The sequence below is a fragment of the Oryzias latipes genome, chromosome 20 (assembly GCF_053564925.1).
Source record: "Oryzias latipes strain Hd-rR chromosome 20, Olatipes_Hd-rR_3.1".
Taxonomy (NCBI): Eukaryota; Metazoa; Chordata; class Actinopteri; order Beloniformes; family Adrianichthyidae; genus Oryzias; species Oryzias latipes.
Genome location: NC_136256.1, coordinates 2,346,046 through 2,368,774, shown reverse-complemented (window position 1 = coordinate 2,368,774; position 22,729 = coordinate 2,346,046). Strand labels below are relative to the sequence as shown.

Sequence of the window (22,729 nt, the reverse complement as noted above, 5' to 3'; positions counted from 1 at the left end):
CAATTCAATTCAATTTTATTTGTATAGCCCAAAATCACAACAACAGTTGTCTCGATGGGCTTCGAAGTAAAACATGAAATCAAAAGGATCACGAATACAAAGAGTTCAATAGAAAAATACTAAAATGAACTAACAAACTGACTAAGCTATACTGGCATCCCTGCCCTTAGACCCCCCTTCACGGTAAGGAAAAACTCCCAAAAAAACCGAATTCCGGAAAAAACGAAGAAACCTCAGGGGTGTCAACATGAAGGAGGGATCCTCCCCCAGGACGGACAGGCGATTTACCAGAAATCTTAGAGAAGAATTAACTTATCTAAATCTACAACTACATATATAAAAGTCCAGCAGACGAGCTTCATCCAGCCGTGGTTGTGGGGACAGTCAAAGGCGCGAGTCGAGCCGGAGACAGGAACCACAGCCAGGTGTAGGAGCAGGAGCAGAGACGAGGTACTCGGTCAGGTACAGAGCAGAGACGAGCCAGAGATGAGCCAGAGGCAGGATCCACAGCCAGGTGTAGGAGCAGGAGCAAAGGCGAGGTAAACGGTCAGGAACTGGAGCACGGATGAGCCAACTGGAGTCTGGAAGCACTCCCACTCCCCAGGAGGGGAGAGGAAAAGAGGGACAATACATGAATCGCACTGCACCAAACAGAGGCATGGAGAACTAAATGATAAATTATGATGAAGAATAGAGGAGAGGAAGGGTAGAAGTAAAAAAGGAAAGAGGACAGAACCCCAGTGCACCATAGTTACCCCAGCTTCAACTTCTAGCAGCCTTTTAAAAGAAATAGTTATTATTAAGTTTAATTTAAACAAATTAACATTAAGTTAAATAATCTCTGAATACTAACTAGTCTGACAATAAGCCTGTCCAAAGAGGAATGTTTTCAGTCTAGCTTTGAATGTAGAAACTGAGTCGGCCTCTCTTCCATGAGCTGGGAGTTTATTCCATAAGACAGGGGCTTGGTGGCTAAACGCTCTACCTCCAACCGTACTTTTACTAATTCTAGGAACCACAAGCAGTCCTGCATTTTGCGAGCGAAGTGTTCTCATTGGATGGTAAGGGACTATGAGGTCCTTAATATAGGACGGGGCCATTCCATGTAAGGCCTTATAGGTTAACAGGAGGATCTTGAACTTGATTCTGGAATCAACTGGGAGCCAATGGAGTGAAACCAACACAGGAGTGATGTGATCTCTTCTGCTAGTTCCAGCTAACAATCTAGCTGCTGCGTTCTGAACAAGCTGGAGACTTCTGAAGGAACTCTTAAGACACGCTGCTAACAAGGAGTTACAGTAATCCAGCCTCGACGTAACAAATGCATGGATGAGTTTTTCAGCATCACTTTTAGAAAGTTTATTTCTGATCTTAGCAATATTCCGCAGGTGAAAAAAGGCAGTTCTGCACGCCTGAGATATGTGAGCCTTAAATGATAAATCCTGGTCAAGTAAAACCCCAAGGTTTCTAACTGTGGAATTGGGGGCTATACTTATGCCATCCAGGGAGACTATCTGAGCAGACAGAGCATCTCTGAGGTTTTTAGGACCAAGTATAATGACCTCAGTTTTTTCTGGGTTCAAGAGGAGGTAATTAATTGTCATCCAGGTCTTGATGTCACTGATGCAGGCGTTCAGTTTCTCTATCTGGTCATTCTGGTCAGGTTTCATGGAGAAATACAACTGCGTATCGTCGGCATAACAATGAAAATTAATGCTGTGTTTCCTGATTATGTTTCCTAGGGGTAACATATAAAGCGTAAACAGGATCGGTCCCAAGACTGAGCCCTGTGGGACTCCATAGTTGACTGGAGTGCAATGACAGGAATGGCCATTTACATTAACGAACTGATACCTATCGGACAGATAGGATTTAAACCACTGGAGAGCAGATCCTCTGATCCCTATGTCCTGCTCTAGTCTATGGAGTAAAATACTGTGGTCGATAGTGTCAAAGGCTGCACTGAGGTCCAACAGGACCAGAATAGAAAGTAGTCCCTTTTCTGAGGCCAATAACAAGTCATTAGAGACTCTAACTAGTGCAGTTTCCGTGCTGTGGTGGGGTCTAAACCCCGACTGAAAGTCTTCAAAGTGGCTGTTGTCCTGTAGGTTTGCAGTAAAGCTGCTTAACTACAACTCTTTCTAGGATTTTAGAAATAAAGGGCAGGTTTGATATCGGTCTATAGTTGGCCAAGATGCTAGGATCCAAACTGGGCTTTTTCAGAAGAGGTTTAACAACTGCATATTTAAAAGACTGTGGCACGTAACCCGTTTCCAGAGAGGTATTTATCATTGTTAATATGGGATCATTAATTAGGGGAAAAGTTTCTTTAAAAAGTCTAGTGGGAATTGGGTCTAACAGACACGTTGAGGATTTGGAGGACGTAATAATTGATGTTATTTCCGCTTAATCCACAGCAGTGAAGCAGTCCAATGTTACAGAGGTTTCTATGGATGCCTCCATTTCTACCGCTTCAGCCTGTTCTGGGCTGATAGTAGGAATAACTTGATTTAACTTATGTCTAATATTTGAGATTTTACTGTCGAAAAATGTAAGAAAATCATCAGAGCTGAGAGAAACAGGAACATGTGGTTCTACTGAGCTCTGACTGCGAGTTAATTTAGCAATAGTGCTAAAAAGTTTAATTATGGCATAACAAGCATCATTTATGACAAAAAAATGAATTTTACATGGACTCAGTGAGGAAGAAGAGGGCAGAGAGAGGAAGATGATTGCTTAAGCGTTGAAAAAGCAAAGTCTTACCACTAACAGTCGTGAGACAGACTCTCTGTGCAACGCAACAGAGACTCACCGCAGATGGACCAATGTAAGAGTGACCACAAATCTATCGAAATGGTATCACAATCTTCAAAGTAGGTGGATACACATTACAATATATGTTTTCCAGTAAAAAAAACAAGACACTGTTCATTCCAAGCAATCAATCAGTTACCCAGCAATTCAAGGTGTCTTGCTAAACAACAAGCTCTTGGAGTTGCAGGGACCTGATCTAACCAGTTCTCTGGTGGGAGTCCTACTGCATTTCACAGAAAGACCGTGGCCATCAAGGCTGACGTAGAAGCCATGTTTCACTAAGTTACAGTCAATGATGACACAAATATCCTTAGCTTTGTTTAGTGCCCTGATGGAGATTACAAACCAAAAATGTGGGATCCAAAATGCTAGTTAACATATTTGGAGCAACATTGCGTTTCGACAATGGGCCACTGATTTTGAGAATCAGTTTAACCAAGAAGTGTCAATAACAGTGAGGAAAAACGTCTACGCTGACGACTACCTCAAGTCAACCATTGATGAAAACACAGCAGTAAATCTGTGCAATTACCTAAGAAACATGCTTATAAGATGGGCTTTTTAAAGTTTTTCCTTTTGAACATTAAATCACTGCTTCAAACATTTTAATAACAATCAGGGGCCGGAAATGTCGTTGCCCTAATCCCAGAAACTACCAGTTTGCATTCAGCTTGTCAGTAATTGTTTACCACCAGTGGGCGGGGCTGTGGGTTTCCTCTGTGTGCGCAGGTGTAGTAGTCACGCAGCAGACTCATATCAGGCTCAGTTTGAGTGAAGTCCAACACCATGCATGTCTCCCTCTCATTATTTTGCCCCTTTCCCTCTAAATCGAGTCATTTACTTAACATCACAACTTCAGGAATGTGGAGTTTTTGTGGATCATTGGATCCATGAAGAGAGCTGCAGGAGCATCAAAACTCAGGACTTACCAGTGGAACCAAACACTAATCTTGCACTTTATGCTGTTGCTTTCCTCTGCCCCTCTAGTCCCAACACACCTGTTTTGATTGGATTCCAGCCTCCATCCCCTCTGCCAGCACTTGTCCTAGGCTCTTTCTCCTCTTTTGTCTGGTTTTCTCCTTGGCCATTGTTTTGTCCTTCCGTCTGGGGAACTTCCAGGTCTGAGAATAATCATAAACAATAACATTCACAGCTCTATTTTTTTATTCATTGATAGGAATAATAGGCATTTTTTAAAATTTCCATTGATATGGTTTAGTAGTAGTATGATTACAAGCTATGATCATAATTCAGACAAAGCTGTAGTCAACACGAATAAACCGTAGCCAAGAAGCTAATAGGCACAGTTTTTGGTTAGTGCCACATACTTGATTACGAGTTCAGTTTTTTATTTTATTTTATTTTTTATTTTATTTTTTTATTTTATTGTTTTATTTTTATATTTATATTTATTTTTGTTTTTATTTTTATTTTCATTTATTTTTATTTAATTTTTTTTGTAATTTTTTTTTTAATTTTATTTTTTTTAATTTTTTAATTTTTTTTTATTTTTATTTTTTTTTAAATCTTCCAGGTAAAGCCCAGTGTAGCCTAAGAAACCTGGTTTATGTTTTCTTCTTTGTGCATTGTTGTAAACTCAGCGGCTAACCTGGCATGTTATGGTATGTTAACCTTGGTTGTCATGGTGATAATTCTTATGGTCTTCATTTTAGTGGTTCAGCAGCAGAGAGGCCTTGACACAAGTTCAAGGTTCATCCAAAAGAAAGTTAGGAGACGCAGCCAGTAATAAGAGGAGTTTTGAACCAAAGTCCTTCAAGGTAAATGCCCCTCCCGAGCCTGAAAGGGCTCAGTAGTGGTTTTTATTTTTGGAAACCAATGAAATGGTTTCTATGATGAGCTGTTCAAGTAACATCTCCCCAGAATCAGTGTGAGTATTTATTTTGTAAAAAAGACCGAAGGTTTTTAGTGTGTTTAAGGTTTTGTCCGTTTCACATGCTGAAGGTTATGAGAGTGAACATCATAAAAGGACAGAAAAGCCTTTTTATTGGAAATGATGGCTTGATTTTACCTGAGGAAGCACTGGACAGTTTTGACCTGGTTGAAGCTGCAACACTTGGTCGAGTTTTCTCCCAAGTTAATCCAACAACTTGTTTTTTGGACCCCATCCCTACTTCACTTTTTAAATCATTTTACGGGTCTTTTGAGAGTGAGATTTTAAATATCATGAACCCTTCTCTACAGACGCGTATTTTTCCTGCTGCCTTTAAAACGGCAGTGGTGAAACCGTTACTCAAAAAAACTAATTTAGACCCTTCAATTTTTAATAAATACAGACCTGTGTCCAACTTGCCATTTTTAAGTAAGGTTTTAGAAAAACTTGTTTTTATTCAGCTAAATGAGTTTCTCTTACAAAACAACATTTTTGAGATAAACTAGTCTGGCTTTGGGACGAACCACAGCACAGAGACAGCCTTGTTAAAAATCGTTAATGATGTCAGATGTGCCTTGGATTCAGATCAGATCTCAGTACTAGTTCTGTTAGATCTAAGTGCAGCTTTTGATACTGTTGATCACCTGATCCTTGTAAACAGACTTAAAAGTCTTGGCCTTTCAGGGACTGTTCTCAAGTGGTTCGAATCGTATCTCATGGAGAGAAACTTTATGGTAAGCATGGACACACACTTTTCTGGGGTCCATGAAATTAATTGTGGTGTGCCTCAAGGTTCCATCCTTGGCCCCTTGCTTTTTAACATTTACATGCTTCCTCTGGGGAATGTCATCAGGAGCCACAACATCAGTTTTCATAGCTATGCTGATGATACCCAGCTGTACATAGCTATGTCTCCTGATGACACAAGACCAATAGAAGCACTTTTTAACTGTATTTTAGATGTAAAATTATGGATGGCAAATAATTTTCTGCAGCTCAACCAGGAAAAAACTGAAATTTTAGTTATTGGTCCTGAAGCCAAGAGGGAGAAACAGTTTCTGAAGCTGCAGCAACTTTCATTAAGTCATTCAGAAACAGTCAGAAACCTGGGTGTTATTTTTGACTCTAAGCTAACTTTTATCCCCCATATAAAACAGGTGGTTAAAACTGGTTTTTATCATCTTAGAAATCTGGCTAGAGTCTGCCCACTGCTCTCTCTTGCTAATATGGAGATGCTAATGCATGCTTTTATCATGAGTAAAGTTGATTATTGTAACGCCCTGCTTGCCGGTCTTCCAAAAACCAACATTAGGAACCTTCAGCTTCTCCAGAACTCTGCTGCACGAGTTCTTACAAAGACCAGGAGGCGGGCTCACATCACCCCAATTTTAAAATCCCTGCATTGGCTCCCCATATGCTTCAGGATTGATTTTAAGATACTTTTAACCATTTTTAAATGTCTTAACGGTCTTGCGCCTTCTTATTTATCAGATCTTTTAGTAAGATATGAACCCTCGCGGAGCCTGAGATCCTCTGGCACTGGTCTGTTGACCATTCCAACTGTAAAAACTAAAACCTATGGAGAGGCTGCATTTCAGCACTATGGTCCCCGTTTGTGGAACAGTCTGCCGGAGGACCTGAGAGCCGCAGAGAGCATTAATACTTTTAAGAAAAAGCTTAAGACCTATGTTTTTAACCTGGCTTTTAGCTAATTTTTTACTACTTTTATTTATTTATTTATTTATTCAGTTATTTATTTATATGTACTTTTTATTTTTATTTTATTTATTTATCTATCCATTTTATCTTGTTTTATGAACTTGAACCTGATTTTTAACGCATTATTTTAATTAACTTTATTTTAATGTTTTATTGTTTTTATCAATATGTTTACTTGTTTATTCTCATTTTTATTCAATTTTATTTCCGGTGCTTCCTCAGCTGGATCCTCTCCCTCTGGGTCGGCTACTGTTCAGCCACTGCAGCTCTAGATGGGGACCTGCATCACCGCTTAGCTGTGGTGGAGCGGTCCCCGCCTGTGATGCTGCATTTGGCTGTCTATGCGGCTGTTCACGGAGGGGGAGGTTCCAATTATTAGCGTTTCCAGCATCCTGTTTTTGTGATCAGCCTATTTCTCATTGTCCTTGCCATCACTTAAGGGGTGGGAGGTGTGAAAGGAGTGGGGGGCTAGGTACGGGGAGGGGGGCCCTATTTATTTATTTATTAATTTTTATTTTATTTTTAATTCGTCATACTTGTTTTTATATTTTGTTGTGTTTTAATGTAAAGCACTTTGTGTTATATTTTTATATGAAAAGTGCTTTATAAATAAAGTTTGATTGATTGATTGATGAGATCGACCAGCTGTGATACAGAGATAGAGCGATCAACCTCTGATAGGAGGATCACAGGTTCAATTCCCGTCTTGTCAGCCCATGTGTGGAAGTCTCTTTGGGCAAGACACCAAACCCCTCATTGCTCCTGGTGGTCATAGATTAGTACCAGTGTGAGGCGGAGCCGCCATCTTTGTGTGTGTGTGCGTGTGTGTGTGTGTGGGGGGGGGGGGGGGGGGGGATGGAACTGTGACTCCAGATGAGGTCAAATAAACTTTATTGATCCCAATGTGGGTGCAAAGAAGGTGCAAGGAATGGAAAAATTTAAAATTTGAAAGAGACATTCATGTACAGGAAAAATAGCAATATAATAGGATAAAAACTATACAACTCTTAAATATCTCTCATTATATACAATATACATGCATAACCAGGAAAAAACAGCAGGAGAGCAGTGACTGTTTTGCCAGCAATAAACAAATATTGTATCAGTAGTTCTCAGAGAGGCCACAGGTCCTAATGCCATCAGGCTCTCCTGGTCTTAAGCCGCTTTAGTTCTCTTCTCACCTGACTTGACGTTAGGGAGAGAGGGGTGGAGGTGGGCGCCAGAGATGGACTGGTTTCTGTGGGGGTAGTGTTGCTTGTCTAGAGACAGTGGAAGTGGGGATGTCCGCTGGACTGGGGATATGTGAAGTTGAGGAAGGAAGTCTGGAATCAAACCATTGACTGTAAATAGGCACTGGACAGAGGGACCCCTCCCCCCACATTCCCAACAAGAAGTACCTGCTGGCTCCAAGAAGCCAGAATCTCATAGACTTCTAAAGAGAAATAAAGAGCTGTTACTCCGTCATTCTATTGGTCAGAAGAACCATTCTGCTCTAAAATCTTTTTTTTACAATGTTGTGATAATCCAAGTTTTTCTTTTGATAATTCTTCTTTATTGCAAGTTATTCCAGTTATAAACTGACCAATCAGATGCCTCAATAAAAGCATGTGGAGCCCGCTTGACCCTGCCTCAATGTTTGATTGACAGATTCTCCCCAGCCCGCTTTCAGTGGATGGGGTGTGGACTTCGAACGAGCTCACTCCTGATTGGCACAGTGGCTGTCAAAGAAACTCTTTGACTCTGACCAATCACTGTCCACTGGCTCCAACATGGCGATGTCTGGTATCCTGGAAAAAAGGCGACTGAATTGGCTTCATTTCACTGGAGCTGGAAGGAAGGCATTTTCTACCAGGCGCGACCCGCCCAGTTCTCCATTATGCTGTCAATGGTCGGGCTTTAAGCTCAAGGGCTATCTTAAACTTTTTGTAATAAAAACACCACACCGTCAGAGTTGGCACAGTGTTCTCCTCACAGAAATTGATATGGTCCATAATACCCATAATGCAGTGGGTCGGGCTGTCCATGTCGTCTCCATTAGAGCCTCAGATTGTCTCCCGGTCTGTGGTTTGGAATCAGTCCCATCCCAGTCTCTGATGGATCTCATCAGGCCAGACTTTCACTGACTTCTTCTGTGGTGGTTCTTTCCTTACCTTGACTGTGTATTTCGGGGAGCAGATGCACCGGGTTGTGATCGAAACGGTTACGTGGGGAAAGGGGGTGGAGTCATATCTGTCCTTAACCGTTGTGCTATCCTAGGCACTTTACCATTGGGAGTTGGGTCATCTAGACCCACTAGACAGTGCTCTGAACCTTTTTTCTTCAATGATTTGTGATCTTCACTGGTGTCCATGGATTACATGAAATCTTTCCACCTTTATCCACCTTTGTCATGGTAGGGAGAACACGTCAATGGAAGGGGGGGGGGTCATCTAAGATAGCACACGGGTTAACCTTTGCATACAGCAGGTCCAGCGTCCTGTTCTCCCTGGTGTAACACTTCATGCAGTGAGAGAAAGTAGGGTACATGGGAGAAAGTGAGGCGTGATTGAACTCCCCGCTGATGAGGAGCAATGCTTGTGAGTCACGGGTCTGTGCATGTCACTGCTTTCTGCAGACACTCGCATGCTGCCACTCTGTTGGCCGATGAAGGGACGTACTCTGTAAACAGTATACCATGTGGGAACTCCCTCAGTATGTATTACAGCCAAATGCAAACAGCAAGAGACTCTGTGTCCCAGTAGAAATTCTTTGTTCTTTCCATGTTCCTTAACAGAGACATGCGTTGGAAAACACCTCTGGTTATTAAACACCACCAGTCCTCTTTTCTTCTTTCCATTCTATCCCAAAGTCTCATCTTCCTGAACCAGTTGAAATCCGTCCAAAGCGACCAAAGGGTCCGATGTTAAAAAATTCAGCTGCATCTCGGTCAAACATGAGAGGCTATATTCCCTGTTCTTATGCTGTAACATGGTTAGCGCCGTCCGCTCAACCATCTTGTTGGAGATGTTACCCACAACAATGGAGGGATCAGACCGTCTGTCCCTCCACTTGCTCTCCTGGAGCTTTCATCCCGCTCTGCAGCCTGTCCTCCTCTGTATTTCAGGTGGAATCTTGGGTCTTTGGGTGAAGAGGGGAGAGCAGGGCTAACAGTTGATCACTGGAGTAAACAATGGAGCCATGTGTGACTCCACATGTGAATCCCCCGATGCAAAATGGTAAAATAAGATGGGCCAAGAACTATAAAAAAGAATAAAAAATGGGGGAAAGAGCTGCCGCAATTGGCTGCTGCTTCTAAATGATCATCATTTAGGATGGTGGCGGAGGTAAAAGGAAGCAAATAAGCGCTTTATAAGTACACACCAATTATCATTTTGGTGCAGCTCCGTGACAGACTGATAACCTGACCAGGGTGCGCGCCGCCTTTGCCCATCAATAGTTGTTGGCGAAGGCAGTTGGTGGGATAGGTCTTAGCAACCCATGACCCCAAAAAGGACTCAGCAGGTTCAGAAAATGGATGGATGGAAGGTTTTGATAATACTTCTTTGCTCCCATCAGAACAAATCTCCCATTCACCAGAAAGAGCAGACTTTAGAAAAAACCTGTCACAATGTTGTGTTGCCACACCTACCTTTAGTTGCCAGACCCTTCCATGTCTCTCTGTTATTATGAATCTCTTGGTTCCATGTGCTTTTGAAGGTACTAATGTCCTCTGGACTCAGACGGCACATCTCCTCCGGAGCAGAGACCCTTTCTTCTCTTCTAGCAGTGTCATGGCTGCAATGAACAGGAACCACATTCATTTAGATTGAGTTCAGAGCAGGGGAGGCAACAAGACACCACAAACAAACACTGGATTGTGTCCCCTTGTGGTTACATTTGAGTTCTGATCAATCTAATTTATGACAAGATCTCTAGAGGTTGGTAAGACAAAGAAACAGTGAGAGGATGAACAGCAAGTTAGGATGTTCAAGGACAGAAAGGAAAAGGTGCTGAGAAGGGATTGAAGAGGATAAAGAGTGGAACACTGGCAACGTACCTGTGGAGGTATGGAAAGGCATAGAAGAGGTGGGAGTAGAGTTGAAGAGTGTGTGTAAATGAAATGGACTCAAGTGGAACGGGGAGGTTACAGGGAGCAAAGGTGGAAAAGGTGGAGGACTTGAAGTCCAGAACAACAGAGAGTGTTAGCGGTTAGCTGAGGAGGTGTGTGCAAGCAGGTGGAGGAAGGTTTCAGATGTTTTTAGTCTTTTGTTTCACAGATATCTTTATATTATCATGCTCTTTATTCTTGCCTAATTGTTTTTAGCGTTTTCAAATTTTATTCTTTATTGATGTAATGTTGTGTACAGCTTTGGACCTTTTGGATGGTGCAAGGTGGTCTATAAATGAAATGAAATTAAATGAAAATGTAATGTTTGACATGAGAAACACAACATCAATGGGGGACCTTTCTGTGTGGAGTTTACATGTTCTCCCCGTGCATGAGTGGGTTTTCTCCGGGATCTCTGGCTTCCTCCCACCGTCCAAAAACATGCTACATAGGTTGATTGGCAACTCTAAATTGTCCATAGGTGTGAGTGTGAGAGTGAATGGATGTGTGATTGAGGATATTCCACCCTGCGACAGACTGGCGACCAGTCCAGGGTATCCCTTGCCTACGCCCAAGTGGCCGGGATAGGCTCCGGCAACCCCGTGACCCCGAAAGGGAATAAACGGTTAAGAAGATGAATGAATGAATGAATGTTTGACTAAAGACTGTCATCAATAATGAAAGGAATGGTGAAGAAGACTGTGGTTAGAGCAGCCATATTGGTGGTTTAGAGACTGATGCTGGAGGCAGCAGAGATGAAGATGTTGAGTTGAGACCAGGATGGATCAGGAATGAATCCACCAGAGGAACAGATGATGTTTTGAAGATGAATGCAGGGAAGCAGATGGAGACGGTTGGTGTGAGTGAGAAGGAGGCAGAAGGCAGGGTTGGATGGAGGAATGAATCCATCAGAGGAACATATCATGTAGATGTTCTGCAGAGCAATGCGGGGAAGCAGATGGAGACGTTTGGACACGTTGAGACGAGAATCAGTGATGATGATGATGATGATGTAAAAGGATGCAGAGGCTGGAGCTATGAAGAAAGAGACAACAGAGGAGGTTCATGGATGAAGAGAAGGAAATGAGGTGGTTTGTGTGAGTGATCCCCATTCCACGAAGACAGCGGCGGTTTTTGATATGGGCGAGGTGGGCGGTGGCCCATGGCGGCACTTCATAAGGGGCGGCATTTTCCGTGCCCGCTGAGCTACACACGATATACCAAATTCAAAGAGGAAACTTTGATCTTTATTTTGACATGCCAGCAGCAAACAGCACTCTGCGCTCTTATTTTGACACATCTGACTCCTAACATCACACCCGTCTTCATCTTCTCCCCTTTCCACACTTATGGTGCGAAAAAAAAGGGATGAAATAACTCAGAGCAAAACAACGTAAAACAGCCACATGAAGAGGAATTAGGCAGAAGAAAAACCTGTCCTCAACCCAATTTCGACCGGAGCAGGCAATGGGGATTATTTCCCACAATTCCCTGATCCGACACAGCAGATCCAACGTGCACGTGACCACCGCCCTCTGCTGCAAGACACTTGTGCCCCCACCTCTTTGCAGTAGTCTTTGGAACATAAGTCAAAAAATTCGACTGGGGGGCGCAAGTCATCGGTGGCTGGATGAATAACACTAACAGGTAATTGGAAATCTTTTTGTCACTCTAACAATCAACTCTAGGCCGCAGCTGCACGCACCCGTCATAAGCGTGTTTTTAATTTAGGCCCCTGTGTGACTGAGCTAAAGCAAATGTAGAAAAGTTATACATCTTTTTTGTGTTCTTTTAAAAAGCAATGAATACTATCAATGGCTCATGTTATTAAAAAGAACAGTTTGGTCTCACTTTATGCATAAGCTCAGAGTAATAGTTCTATATTATGGGATCTTTGATTTTTCAGCAGCAGACAGGTGATATTTTATGAAACTTAAAATAATGAATAAATGAGCAACACGTAAATACCCATTCTTACAAAACTTTAAAAGGATGATAGATGGTAATTACCCCGGGTGTTTTGTGGTCTGACCAGACGGAGGCGTCTCTTGAGCAAGTGCTGTTGTAATCGTCTCAATCATTTCCGTTACCACGGTGAATGTTGGTTCCACGATGAAGTCGATGAATCCTGCAGAGAAATGCTGAACATGATGACACTTTAACACTGACTGCAGTACTCATCTCAAAGCAGATGTAGTAAATTGATTTGTTTATTAACATTCTCAAAACTTCACAGTGATGATTTAATTTTGAAATCATTTTGAGTTAACACATTATGTAAATAAATATTTTGTTAATCTTCCAATTATTTTATTAGAAATATCAGTTCCACACTGTTGGTATTAGCTTCTTAAATGTAATAAAAATTGGATGCTATTGACATGACCTACTGTAGGATCGTTAGCATTTATTTTAAACTTTCTTTTTATGTGTTTTTATATGTTTTTTTTTAAATCTTTGTGACAACTTAAGCACATGATTTCCTTTAAAGCATAAAAAAGACATTATTGCTTGAGGGAATCAATCTTTTCCCAATTCTTTTTGGTTTTTATTTGAAAACTCTTTCTTTTTTATCGTGGCTGCTTGACATGACTTTGTAAACTGGTAACCATGTAAACAGAAAAAGCCCAAACAAAGTCCAAAAGGGGCCAGTTTGTGTAATAGTAGCTTGTTTGTCTGAAACCCACCTCAACACAAACCATCTCTCCAGCTGATGGGTAACATTTCCTCTTTTCATTTTGTGAATGCTTGGAAAAAGTCAGATGTATAGAAAAATATTTCAAAAATCCAGAAGGATTTATATCAATGGACCTCAAATGAGTGCATTGGTTTGGTTCTTGAGACACAGTCACCAACCAAACTAAAATCCACATCTTCTAGAGTAAATCAACAGTCAATACTTAGATTAAATATCCCACCTTAGCTGCTTCTTTTGACATTTCTTATCCCTAAAAAAGTTTTTAAGAAGTTACGCTGAGTTGGTGAAATCATTCTTTCAACATGATTTCATGATGAACTTATTGTACTGGTAATGATGTCATCAGCTAAAAATAATAAATCAATAAATGAATCTCAGACTCCGGTTTATATTAATCTGAGGAAGAAAAGGTCAACCATTTGATTTAAAGAAGATGTGAACAATCTTATTATGGTGCATTTGCTTGTCAGTTAGATCAACCTCTCTTCAAGTCACGACTATGTGAGTTGATATTTGACGCTGTCTCACTCTTTAAAGGATTACGTTCCAATCATAAGATGTTCTGGTGTTTTAACATGTTCTTGTAGCATTTTTCCCATGATGGAAGATGTAGATAAAAGAAGATCAAAGCCACATTTCAAAGTATTTCTTTACTCAAATCAGGATAAATCAGGAGCAGATGAAAAAAAGACAGTTGGAAAAAGTTTCTTTTATGACCCAGCATAAGTCACAGTCTCCCTGCTCTGCTCCATTCTGATCATCCACTGTCAGACAAATAGATCCATGACCGTCTGAGGGGCTGTAAGCTAGCGGAAGAGCTTGTAAACAAAGGGATGACGGGACATCAACAGAGGCTTACTTCTGTCCCGCCTGCAACTCAGAGGTAAATTTCTGATGAACTAATGCCGCACTGCAGAAACTGTCCAAGAAAATGACTCAAGTTATTTTTAATGTTGCCTATAAACTGCATAATCATAAATAAAAGACCACTAAAAAACACGGAGAATTGAGGAAAAGCTGATTGGAGTGGAACTTTAAGGTATTTCAATATTTATATGATTCCAGAAAACAAAGGGTTCTGTTATCATTATTCATGTCATCGATTCATTTTAGGCTTTTACCGTGCGGCTTTAGTTCATTTTAAGGACCATATGTTGGAGTTCTTTACCAATTTGGGACTGAGCCACCATGGTTGATTTGCGGTCACATAGAGGAGAGAAGGGAAGACCAAGTTCTGCCTCTTTATCCCCCTGCAATCAAACTCAGCATGTGACAAAAACTCCCACTGCAGTACATCCATAGTTTCTATTGAATTATGCAAACATCAGTCCTTATTTACTGAATGTCACTGTTGACTACCTGTCTGAAGAACTCCTCCAGCAGGAAGGTGGTCCAGCGATGGTGCAGCCCCCACTGTTTGGCCGGGTGGCTGATGTCTGCAGTGTGCAGCAGCAGGGACAGGGCCTTTGGCTTATCTGGGCTTCAAGTTAAAAAAGGCATCCCCTGAAACAATCTTCTCAAACCCATGGCCTGCGGGTCGCTTCTGCAACCCAAAATCACCTCAACAGTTGATCAAACCAAAGTCTGAAAATGGGATCCATTGCCTCTCTCAGCTTATGGGGCTGGATTTGGGGGGTTGAACCAAAAAAATGGTTTCCAAGCATTGATCAGGTCACAGCTCTTCAAAGTTCTCCTTCATCTTTCCATCACACATTTCCATTTCTGTCCTTCATCATCCTAACCTGCTGCTCATCCTTTCACCAGTTCCTCTGTCTCACCTGTACAGATTCTCCTCTCCCCCCTCTGTGTCCCACCTGTCATACAAGCCTTCGCCTGCTCTCTGCTTGACCTTTGACACCTCCATCTTCCCCTTGTGCTGCCTGTCCCTGTTCCTCTTTTTCTTATCTAACCTTTTCCTCTGAACTTCTTCCTTCCATCTCCAAGTCTGCTGATCTTCTGTCTTCCTTCCAGATGAGACATCAAGCTCCTTCCTCTCGTTCTCCATGATCACTTCCTCTTCAGCTGTCCAGTCATCTGGAAGAGGCTCCTGATCTCACAAAGCCTCCTCTGTTGATCCTCTGTTCTGCCGTTGTCCTCTTCATCTTCCTTCCTCCCAGAGTCATCCTCACACCGGCATCCTCTAATCTCTCACAGATTACAGCATATGTCCAAGATGTAACATCTTCTAGTCCTCCTTTTCTGAAAAATGTCTCCACCTCTGACATTTCCATTCATGTAGTAAAGTCCACCACCATCGGTGCTTCTGCTTTCCTGCCCTGAACACCAAACTCCTCCATCTCTTCCCTTTGTTTCCTTCATCCACATGTCTGTTAAAGTCTGATCCAATCACCACTCATCATCTCTAGTCTGGATCTCCTCCTCCATCTCCTTCCACAATTCCTTCTCCTCTCCAGCTCACATCCTGCCTGGGGGACATAACCACTGACAAAATTCAACAGCACACTTTCAACTTCCAGCTTTAGGCTCCTCAACCTTTCTGCAGATGTAGCACCAGTGACAGTCATTGTTAATCTGAGCTACGATCGATCCAGTTTAAAAATTCAGTTTGTGATTCATATGATTGGTTTGTATTTAGTTTAACGTGGGATGCAACCTTTTGCATTTACCTGGATGCAGGACTGGGATACAAAAGCCTCTTGGATAAGAGGTGAAACGTCTTCTAACTTTAAAACTAAGTCCAGATGACAACCCCTAAACCTACTACAATGGAACCAACCTGGATGAATGCGAGTCTTCATAGACATAACCCTTGTGGATGCTTTAGTTTTACTTTCGTTTGTTTTTATCTCGATTTTAGAATAAAACTAAAGTGGCACCCCACTGAAACGTTGTGTGGCACAAGCAGTAGCTAAACATGACAACTCACTGCTCACGCTGCATCATGAGGTTTTTCATGCCTTTGATTTGTTGGAAGTGGCAGGACATGTCAGTGGCCAACACCATGTCCACGACGAGACTCCGCAGATCCCTGGAAGGATGACAGAAATGGTTTTGCAGGGGTTGAGGAAATGCATTCTTAGGATGGACATACTTATTGTGACTCAGTCATTCAGGCCTAATGCACGAAATTGAATAGAAAGTAATTTGTATTTTGTTGCTGAAGCTTTTTTTTGAAAAAAGAAAAAAAAGGCAGAACAGATCTAAAAATTCTTCTCATCGTTCCATATTTACAAAAATAACATTTTGTTCTTAGTTTGCAGGATTACTAGAGGTTCATAGAGGCTTCTTCTGTGGAATCAACTGTTTGTTTCATTTCAGGTAGTAGACACCATTAATCTTTTACTTTTGGCTTCTCCCATCAGGGGTTGCCACAGTGAAACAACCCTCCCTTGAGGATGGTTAACTTGGCAATGTTTTATGCTGGATGCCCTTCCTGATGCAACCCTCTCAATCCAACCGGGCTTGGGACCGGCACAGCAGCAGAGAAGGGAATGGGAAGCAGCCTGGAATTGAACCCTGGTTTCATGGACGGAAGGCGCCGCAAACCAGCACGAGCTAAACCGGCCCCTAGTAGACACCATTAATGTATAAATCATTTATGAAGAGAGACTTGTTTTGATCTGAACTGTCTTGCATCAGATTGTTCCGGTGTTTTTTGTTTTCACCTTCATTGCAGCAAAGACTAATTAGTTTTGTCCACAAAGACATTTGTGTTTTTTTCTCAGACATCACCAAACACAGCAGATGGTTCACCACAATGAATCTGTTCCTGGGTGAGGTTTCCTCCTTCATTTTCTGTTTAGATGGATTTTCATCTACTTACACTGGAAACTCCACAATGTAAAATAAAAACAGTTTTTTTTACTGGTTATTAAAGTCAAAGTCAGCTTTATTTTCAAATATGCTGCATGCATAAGACATACAGCACAGATGAAATTACTTTCCTCTCGCCCCATGCAGGCAGCTTATAAAATGACAGTTATAATAAGAAATCTAAACAGTGCAAAAGAGCAATGAAATGAGTCAGTGATGGCAGTCTTTGGTGAAGATGATGTTCTGATGCAGGAGGGAAAGTGTTTCAGTATAAGTTTGTAGTGGGGGAGGGGCAAAGGGGGAAGGGGCAGAGGGGGGAGGGGCAGAGGGGGGAGGGAGTTGAGTTTCCTTATCGCCTGATGGAGGAAACTCTCCTTGAGTCTGCTGGTTCTGGCCTGGAGACTTTGCAGTCTCTTCCCTGATGGCAGCAGGTTGAAGTGTCTCTGGGATGGGTGGGAGGGGTCTACTGCAATCCTGATGGCTTTGCGGGTGAGGCGGGGGTGATAAATGTCCCAGAGCCCAGTGAGAGGGACACCGATGATCTTCTCAGCTGTTTTCACAATGTACTGCAGGGACTTCCGGCAGGACGCGGTGCAGGCTCCGTTCCACACGGTGATGGTCAGGATGCTCTGTAGAAGGTCTGCATGATGGGGGGAGGAGCTCTGGCCCTCTTCAGGAAGTACAGGCGTTGTTGGGCTTTCTTGGCCAGTGGTGCAGTGTTGTGGTTCCAAGACTCGTCGTCGGAGATGTGCCCCCCCAGGAACTTGGTGCAGCTCACCCTTTCCACAGCAGCACCATTGATGAGTGGAGCGTGCTGGGTGTGGGTTCTCCTGAAGTCCACAACCATCTCCTGTGTCTTCTCCACATTCAGGCATAGATTGTTGTCTTTGCACCACAGAGCCAGCCTGTTCACCTCACTCCTGTAGGGGGTCTCATCGTTGTTGTTGATGAGACCCACCACTGTTGTGTCATCCGCAAACTTGATGAAGAGGTTGGAGCTTGATGTTGGGGTGCAGTGGTGGGTCAGCAGAGTGAAGAGAAGGGGGCCCAGCACACATCCTTGGGGGACCCCTGTGTTCATTGTGATGGTGCTGGAGGTGTTGCTGACGACACGGACTGCCTGTGGTCTCCCTGTCAGAAAGTCCAGCAGCCAGTTACACAGAGAGTTGTTGAGTCCTAGCTGGTCCAGCTTGTGGATGAGCTGCTGGGGGGGTGGGGGGGTGACGGTATTGAAGGCGGAGCTGAAGTGGATGAACAGCATTCTGACATGAGAGTCTTTTGTTTCCAGGTGGTTGAGGGCTGAATGGAGGGCTGTGGAGATGGCATCATCGGTCAATTGGTTAGACCGATATGCAAACTGGTAGGGGTCCAGAGTGGGGAGGGGGTAGACTTGATGTGATGCATGACTAACCGTTCAAAGCACTTCAAAATTAGAGTAAGTAAGAGTAAGAATAAGATTGCCTTAGTAGAATTATCTGGATGACATAGAAATAAAAACTTGTGACCTTTACATCGCAAAAAAAGCATGTCCATTTACAAGCATGTACTAAAACAAACAGAAATATCACAAGGAGAGTCAGTGGACAGATTAGGAATTGGCTTGAAGAAGTTGGCCCCAAAGTGTGAATTTGAAACCAATACTCATATTTTGTGAGTGAATAAGGGGTTGATTGGTGCACATTAAACATTGGGAAAGTAGAAGGGCATAACAACTGGCAACAACAGGAGGACAGCAGATCTACAGGCTGCAAGAAAAGAAAGATCAAGGAAAGCTTAGTGGAAAGAAACGATCACCAGCAGGACTCCAGAGTGGGACTGGACTTTTCAATGGTGCCCCTAAAACACTCATGGTTGCACCGGTGCGCCCAAAAGTCTAATTCCTGCATGTGTGCAGGTGTAACACACCTGGAATAAGAATGTTTGTTCTTGTTTATGAGAATGTACGTCCAAGACGTCCAGTTTGGGTCCGTGCACATGCGCCGTGTGCGCACGCGCCCAGTACTGGCTGCAGTTGGAGTGGATGAAAAAACTCTTTAGTTCCAGGGAGACTTTGGTCCACCTATTTTAATTGCCAGGTCACAAATTTGAGCTTTTTGAAACGGCGCGTTTTTATTTGCTCCGATTTGAATGAAGAAATTCTCAGAAATTTGAATCTTAAATTTTTTTATAAATGTGCTTCATCATGAAATAAAAGCTACGAAAACATTTCAAAACACCAAAAACCTTCATTTCATTGGGGTGGGTCTTTAAACACCAATGTTCATGTTATTAATCATTATTGTAGAATTGTGTTTTACTTTTTGTTTACCGTTTCATTTCCAAGTCTGAATGCCGATGGTGACAGCGATTAAAATGAAAAATGCAATGTGATCAAGAAGGTGGGGGCACCAAACCTTTGTGCTGCTGCACCTTAAATAATGGTAGGTGCACCAGTGCAGAAATGTAGTCTAGAGCCCTGACAAAAGTAGAGAAAAAGCAGGAAAAGACATTTAGAGGAATATTTTCACAGCAACAGAAGCTTTTTTTGAAAAAAGAAAAACTGATTTGGTTCATATTGGGGGTGTCAATTTATCAGGATTATAGACAAATAAGCGTGTTATTATTTTTATGGCATTAATCTAATATTTAATGTATACCTATTGTCGTGTTCTCAAATATAGAAAAAAAAGGTCCTGTCATGGTGCCTCTGTCAGACTCCTCCCCCTCCAACTCTGCTCTGCTCCTGATCACCGCCAGCTGTCGTCACTCAGCTCATCACCCTCTGCTGCTCAAAGGGAGACCCAGCTCCAGTATTCAACGCCAGTTCGTTGCCCCTTAAGGTGACCAAGCCTGGTCTTGTCATGCTATGGTTGAATATTGCCTTGGTCTCGTTCTGGCTCTAACCATATTCTCCTGCCTCAGGAAAACCACTTAATGAATGACGTTAGTTGGACCCTCTGCCAAGCCTCTAGGAAAACCTGAAGACCTCTCGGCCTATGCTAACCGCGCTAACGCCTCCAGCCACGCCACAAGCCATTGTTTAGTCCGGACCTCTTCTAATCAAAGCCTAAAACCATCCTGGAAGAAATAAATCATTTCTTACCTGCCACTAACCTGTCTTTATTCTAGGTTCCAGCATCTGGGATGTTCTGAGAATCATGACAGGTTCAACTGCATGAAGGTTTTACTTGAACTCATCTGAAAACGCCTCTTACGTTGGTTCCGGTGCACGTCTTAGGTTGTGTCTAAATTCCTTCACTATGCACTTACTGCACTATATAATGCTCTAAGTAGGGCTGTCCGAATCTACAATCCCAGAATGGAGTGACTCACAAATTTCCCAGAAGTCTCTGCAAAAAACTAGTGTGAATCATTGGTGAATATAGACCACAATGCATTGCGTGTGAACATATTTTATAAATAACGTGTTTAAATGTAATTTTTCCGATAAACCATCAATGTTTTCCTCATCAGAATGCAGTGGATTCATAAACAGACATCGTAAAATGTTCTTATCATTTATTTGTTTTTTTACGTTACGAAATCGCTGATGTCATATTTGCCATTTAAAAAAAAAGTAGTGAGCATAGTGTCCAAATTGCTTCCAAAATTCAGGCCACTAGATCTCGTTTTTTAATAATTAAAAATCTATGACAAGTTAAAAAAAGGTGATTGGTAATAGCTCAAATTAATCTTAATACGATATTTTAGCAGACTCAAGGACAGTTTCCTCCATCAGGCCATAGGGAAACTAAACTCCCTCCCTGCCCTCCCCCCTCTGCCCCCCTCCATTACAAACGCACATTGAAATCTTTCACACCAGTTCAGAACATCATCTTCACCAAAGACTGCCATCACTGACTCATCTACTCACTGTTCTTAGCACTGTTGTCACTTTAACCATGTCATTTGTCTTTGCACTGTTTAGATAACTGTTATTCTTCTTCTTATTACTGTTGTTTTATCTATTTTGTTTTATTTATTATTTTATAAGCTGCCTGCACTGTGGGGCGAGAGGAAAGTAATTTCATCTGTGCTGTATGTTTTATGCATGCAGCATATTTGACAATAAAGCTGACTTTGACTTTAGTTCAAACACGACAACACTCAAACAGCAGAATTTCTAACTTTTTTTTCAGTAATTCCCTAAAATGTATTTATTTTACAATTGTACTTCATAAAAAGAAAATAAGTGGTCTGAATGTAACTCAAATAAAGTGGAAGAAGAAAACTTCTCACCTCCATTCATCCTTGGACAGATTTAGGAAAATGTTCTTTTCGTCGTCTCTCTGTAGAAGGCGATAGGCGGCGCTGATGTGGTGGTTCTCCTGAACAGCTCGATCGTTGTACAGAAGGGCTGTGTCTGACCTGAGAACCACACAAACCCAAGCTAAACCTCTGTTTGAAATGCTTTTTGAGGTTACTGAGGTTACCTGGTTTGAATGTGGAAGTTGTTGGTGGTCCCTGTGTGTTCATAGTCATGGATTGCGGCAGCAAAGATGACGGCAAAGATCTCCAGCTCGCTTAGCCAGTGCTTAACAGAAGGAGGGAATCGTCACAGCCTTTCTATGTGGGCCATCATGATGTTTTTCTTTAAAATGATGTCACATTTGGATCTTTTTTTTGTTTTATTTTGAGAAAGAAACATTCTTTTAAGAAAGAATAGAGATTTTCTTACTTTGTCAGCACCCAACCTAAATACTTGCCAAAGGACCAAGTTAAATCAGAAAGCTGAACTCTGGGCTGGGTGGCCCTGGCCCCTTTGCTGGCGGGGGGGCTGGGGGGGGGGGGGGTGGGGGGGCTGGGGGACGGCTGTTTGACCACCGGGGGACAGTCTACCAGCTGTCCCCAACTTACCCCCTTCCTCATATAACCTCATATTAGGGTGAGGGGGTGGGGGGTCTAGCCTGCGATGCGCCTTGGGGGGGGGCTACATGGCAGTGGCCCCCCTCCTATGGTTGCCGTATGGAGTGGGCCCCCCCTCTTTCGGTTTTATTTGCACCTTAGACATGTAGGGTCCTTGGTAGGGGGGGTGCTTGGACATCACTGCCAGCAAGCAGCAGATGTCCTCCTGGCACCCTACCCGCAAATTTTAACCGCACCTTAGACATTTAGGGCCCCTTGGTGGGGAGGGTGAGGGGACATCACTGTGAGTAATCAGGAGATGTCCCCTTAGTGCCCTACTCGCCAATTTTAACTGCACCCCCCTTAGTACACACACCCCTCCCCCTTCAATTTATACATTCCAACATAAACACACACACATGCACACACACACCCTCTCAAACACACATACACGCACACACATTTTGCAAGGAAGGTGGGACCTGGGTCCATCTGTCCCCTACCCCTTCCCTGGTGGGGGGTGCGGGCCCCTTGGCGATGGCGGCCGTGTCCCTTGGGTGCCGGCTCCCTGGGCCCGGGGGTGCTCTCTCCGCACGGTGGGAGGGTTCATATTACACCTGAGCCGGGGGTGTTCGTGTCCCTGGGGGGTGGGTCCTGGTCCTTGCCCCTGAGCGCTGGGCCCCGCCAAACTTCCAACATGGCCGAGCCTGGTCGGGCCATATTTATAACACCCCTTGTGGGCCGCCCTTTTTTCCCCGGGGTTCCCCCCTCCTGGGCGGGGGCGGCGGGCCCCTGCCTTGCTCCTCCCTGGACCAACCGTGGGCCGGGTGGGTGGCTGCCTGGAGTGCGGAGCGGGTCTCCCTTGGGGGGTCCTGGCTCGTACCTGGGGTTGGGGCGGGGGGATGCCCGGAACTCCTGGGTG

The 22,729-nt window shown here is 43.1% G+C and overlaps 1 protein-coding gene across 3 annotated transcripts in view; it reads right to left on the bottom strand.

Moving 5' to 3' along the window:
- pde1ca (phosphodiesterase 1C, calmodulin-dependent a) overlaps positions 1–22,729 on the bottom strand; it is a 56,616-nt gene that overhangs the window by 946 nt on the left and 32,941 nt on the right. For all 3 annotated transcript variants that reach the window (XM_078938804.1, XM_078938805.1, XM_078938806.1), the window contains 8 exons: positions 21,396–21,496; positions 21,202–21,330; positions 16,097–16,198; positions 14,569–14,689; positions 14,378–14,459; positions 12,522–12,639; positions 10,053–10,198; positions 3,813–3,935 (listed from right to left, as the gene is read on the bottom strand). In XM_078938804.1, the coding sequence (XP_078794930.1) occupies positions 3,813–3,935; positions 10,053–10,198; positions 12,522–12,639; positions 14,378–14,459; positions 14,569–14,689; positions 16,097–16,198; positions 21,202–21,330; positions 21,396–21,496 (922 nt within the window). The remainder of the gene's footprint in view (positions 1–3,812; positions 3,936–10,052; positions 10,199–12,521; positions 12,640–14,377; positions 14,460–14,568; positions 14,690–16,096; positions 16,199–21,201; positions 21,331–21,395; positions 21,497–22,729) is intronic.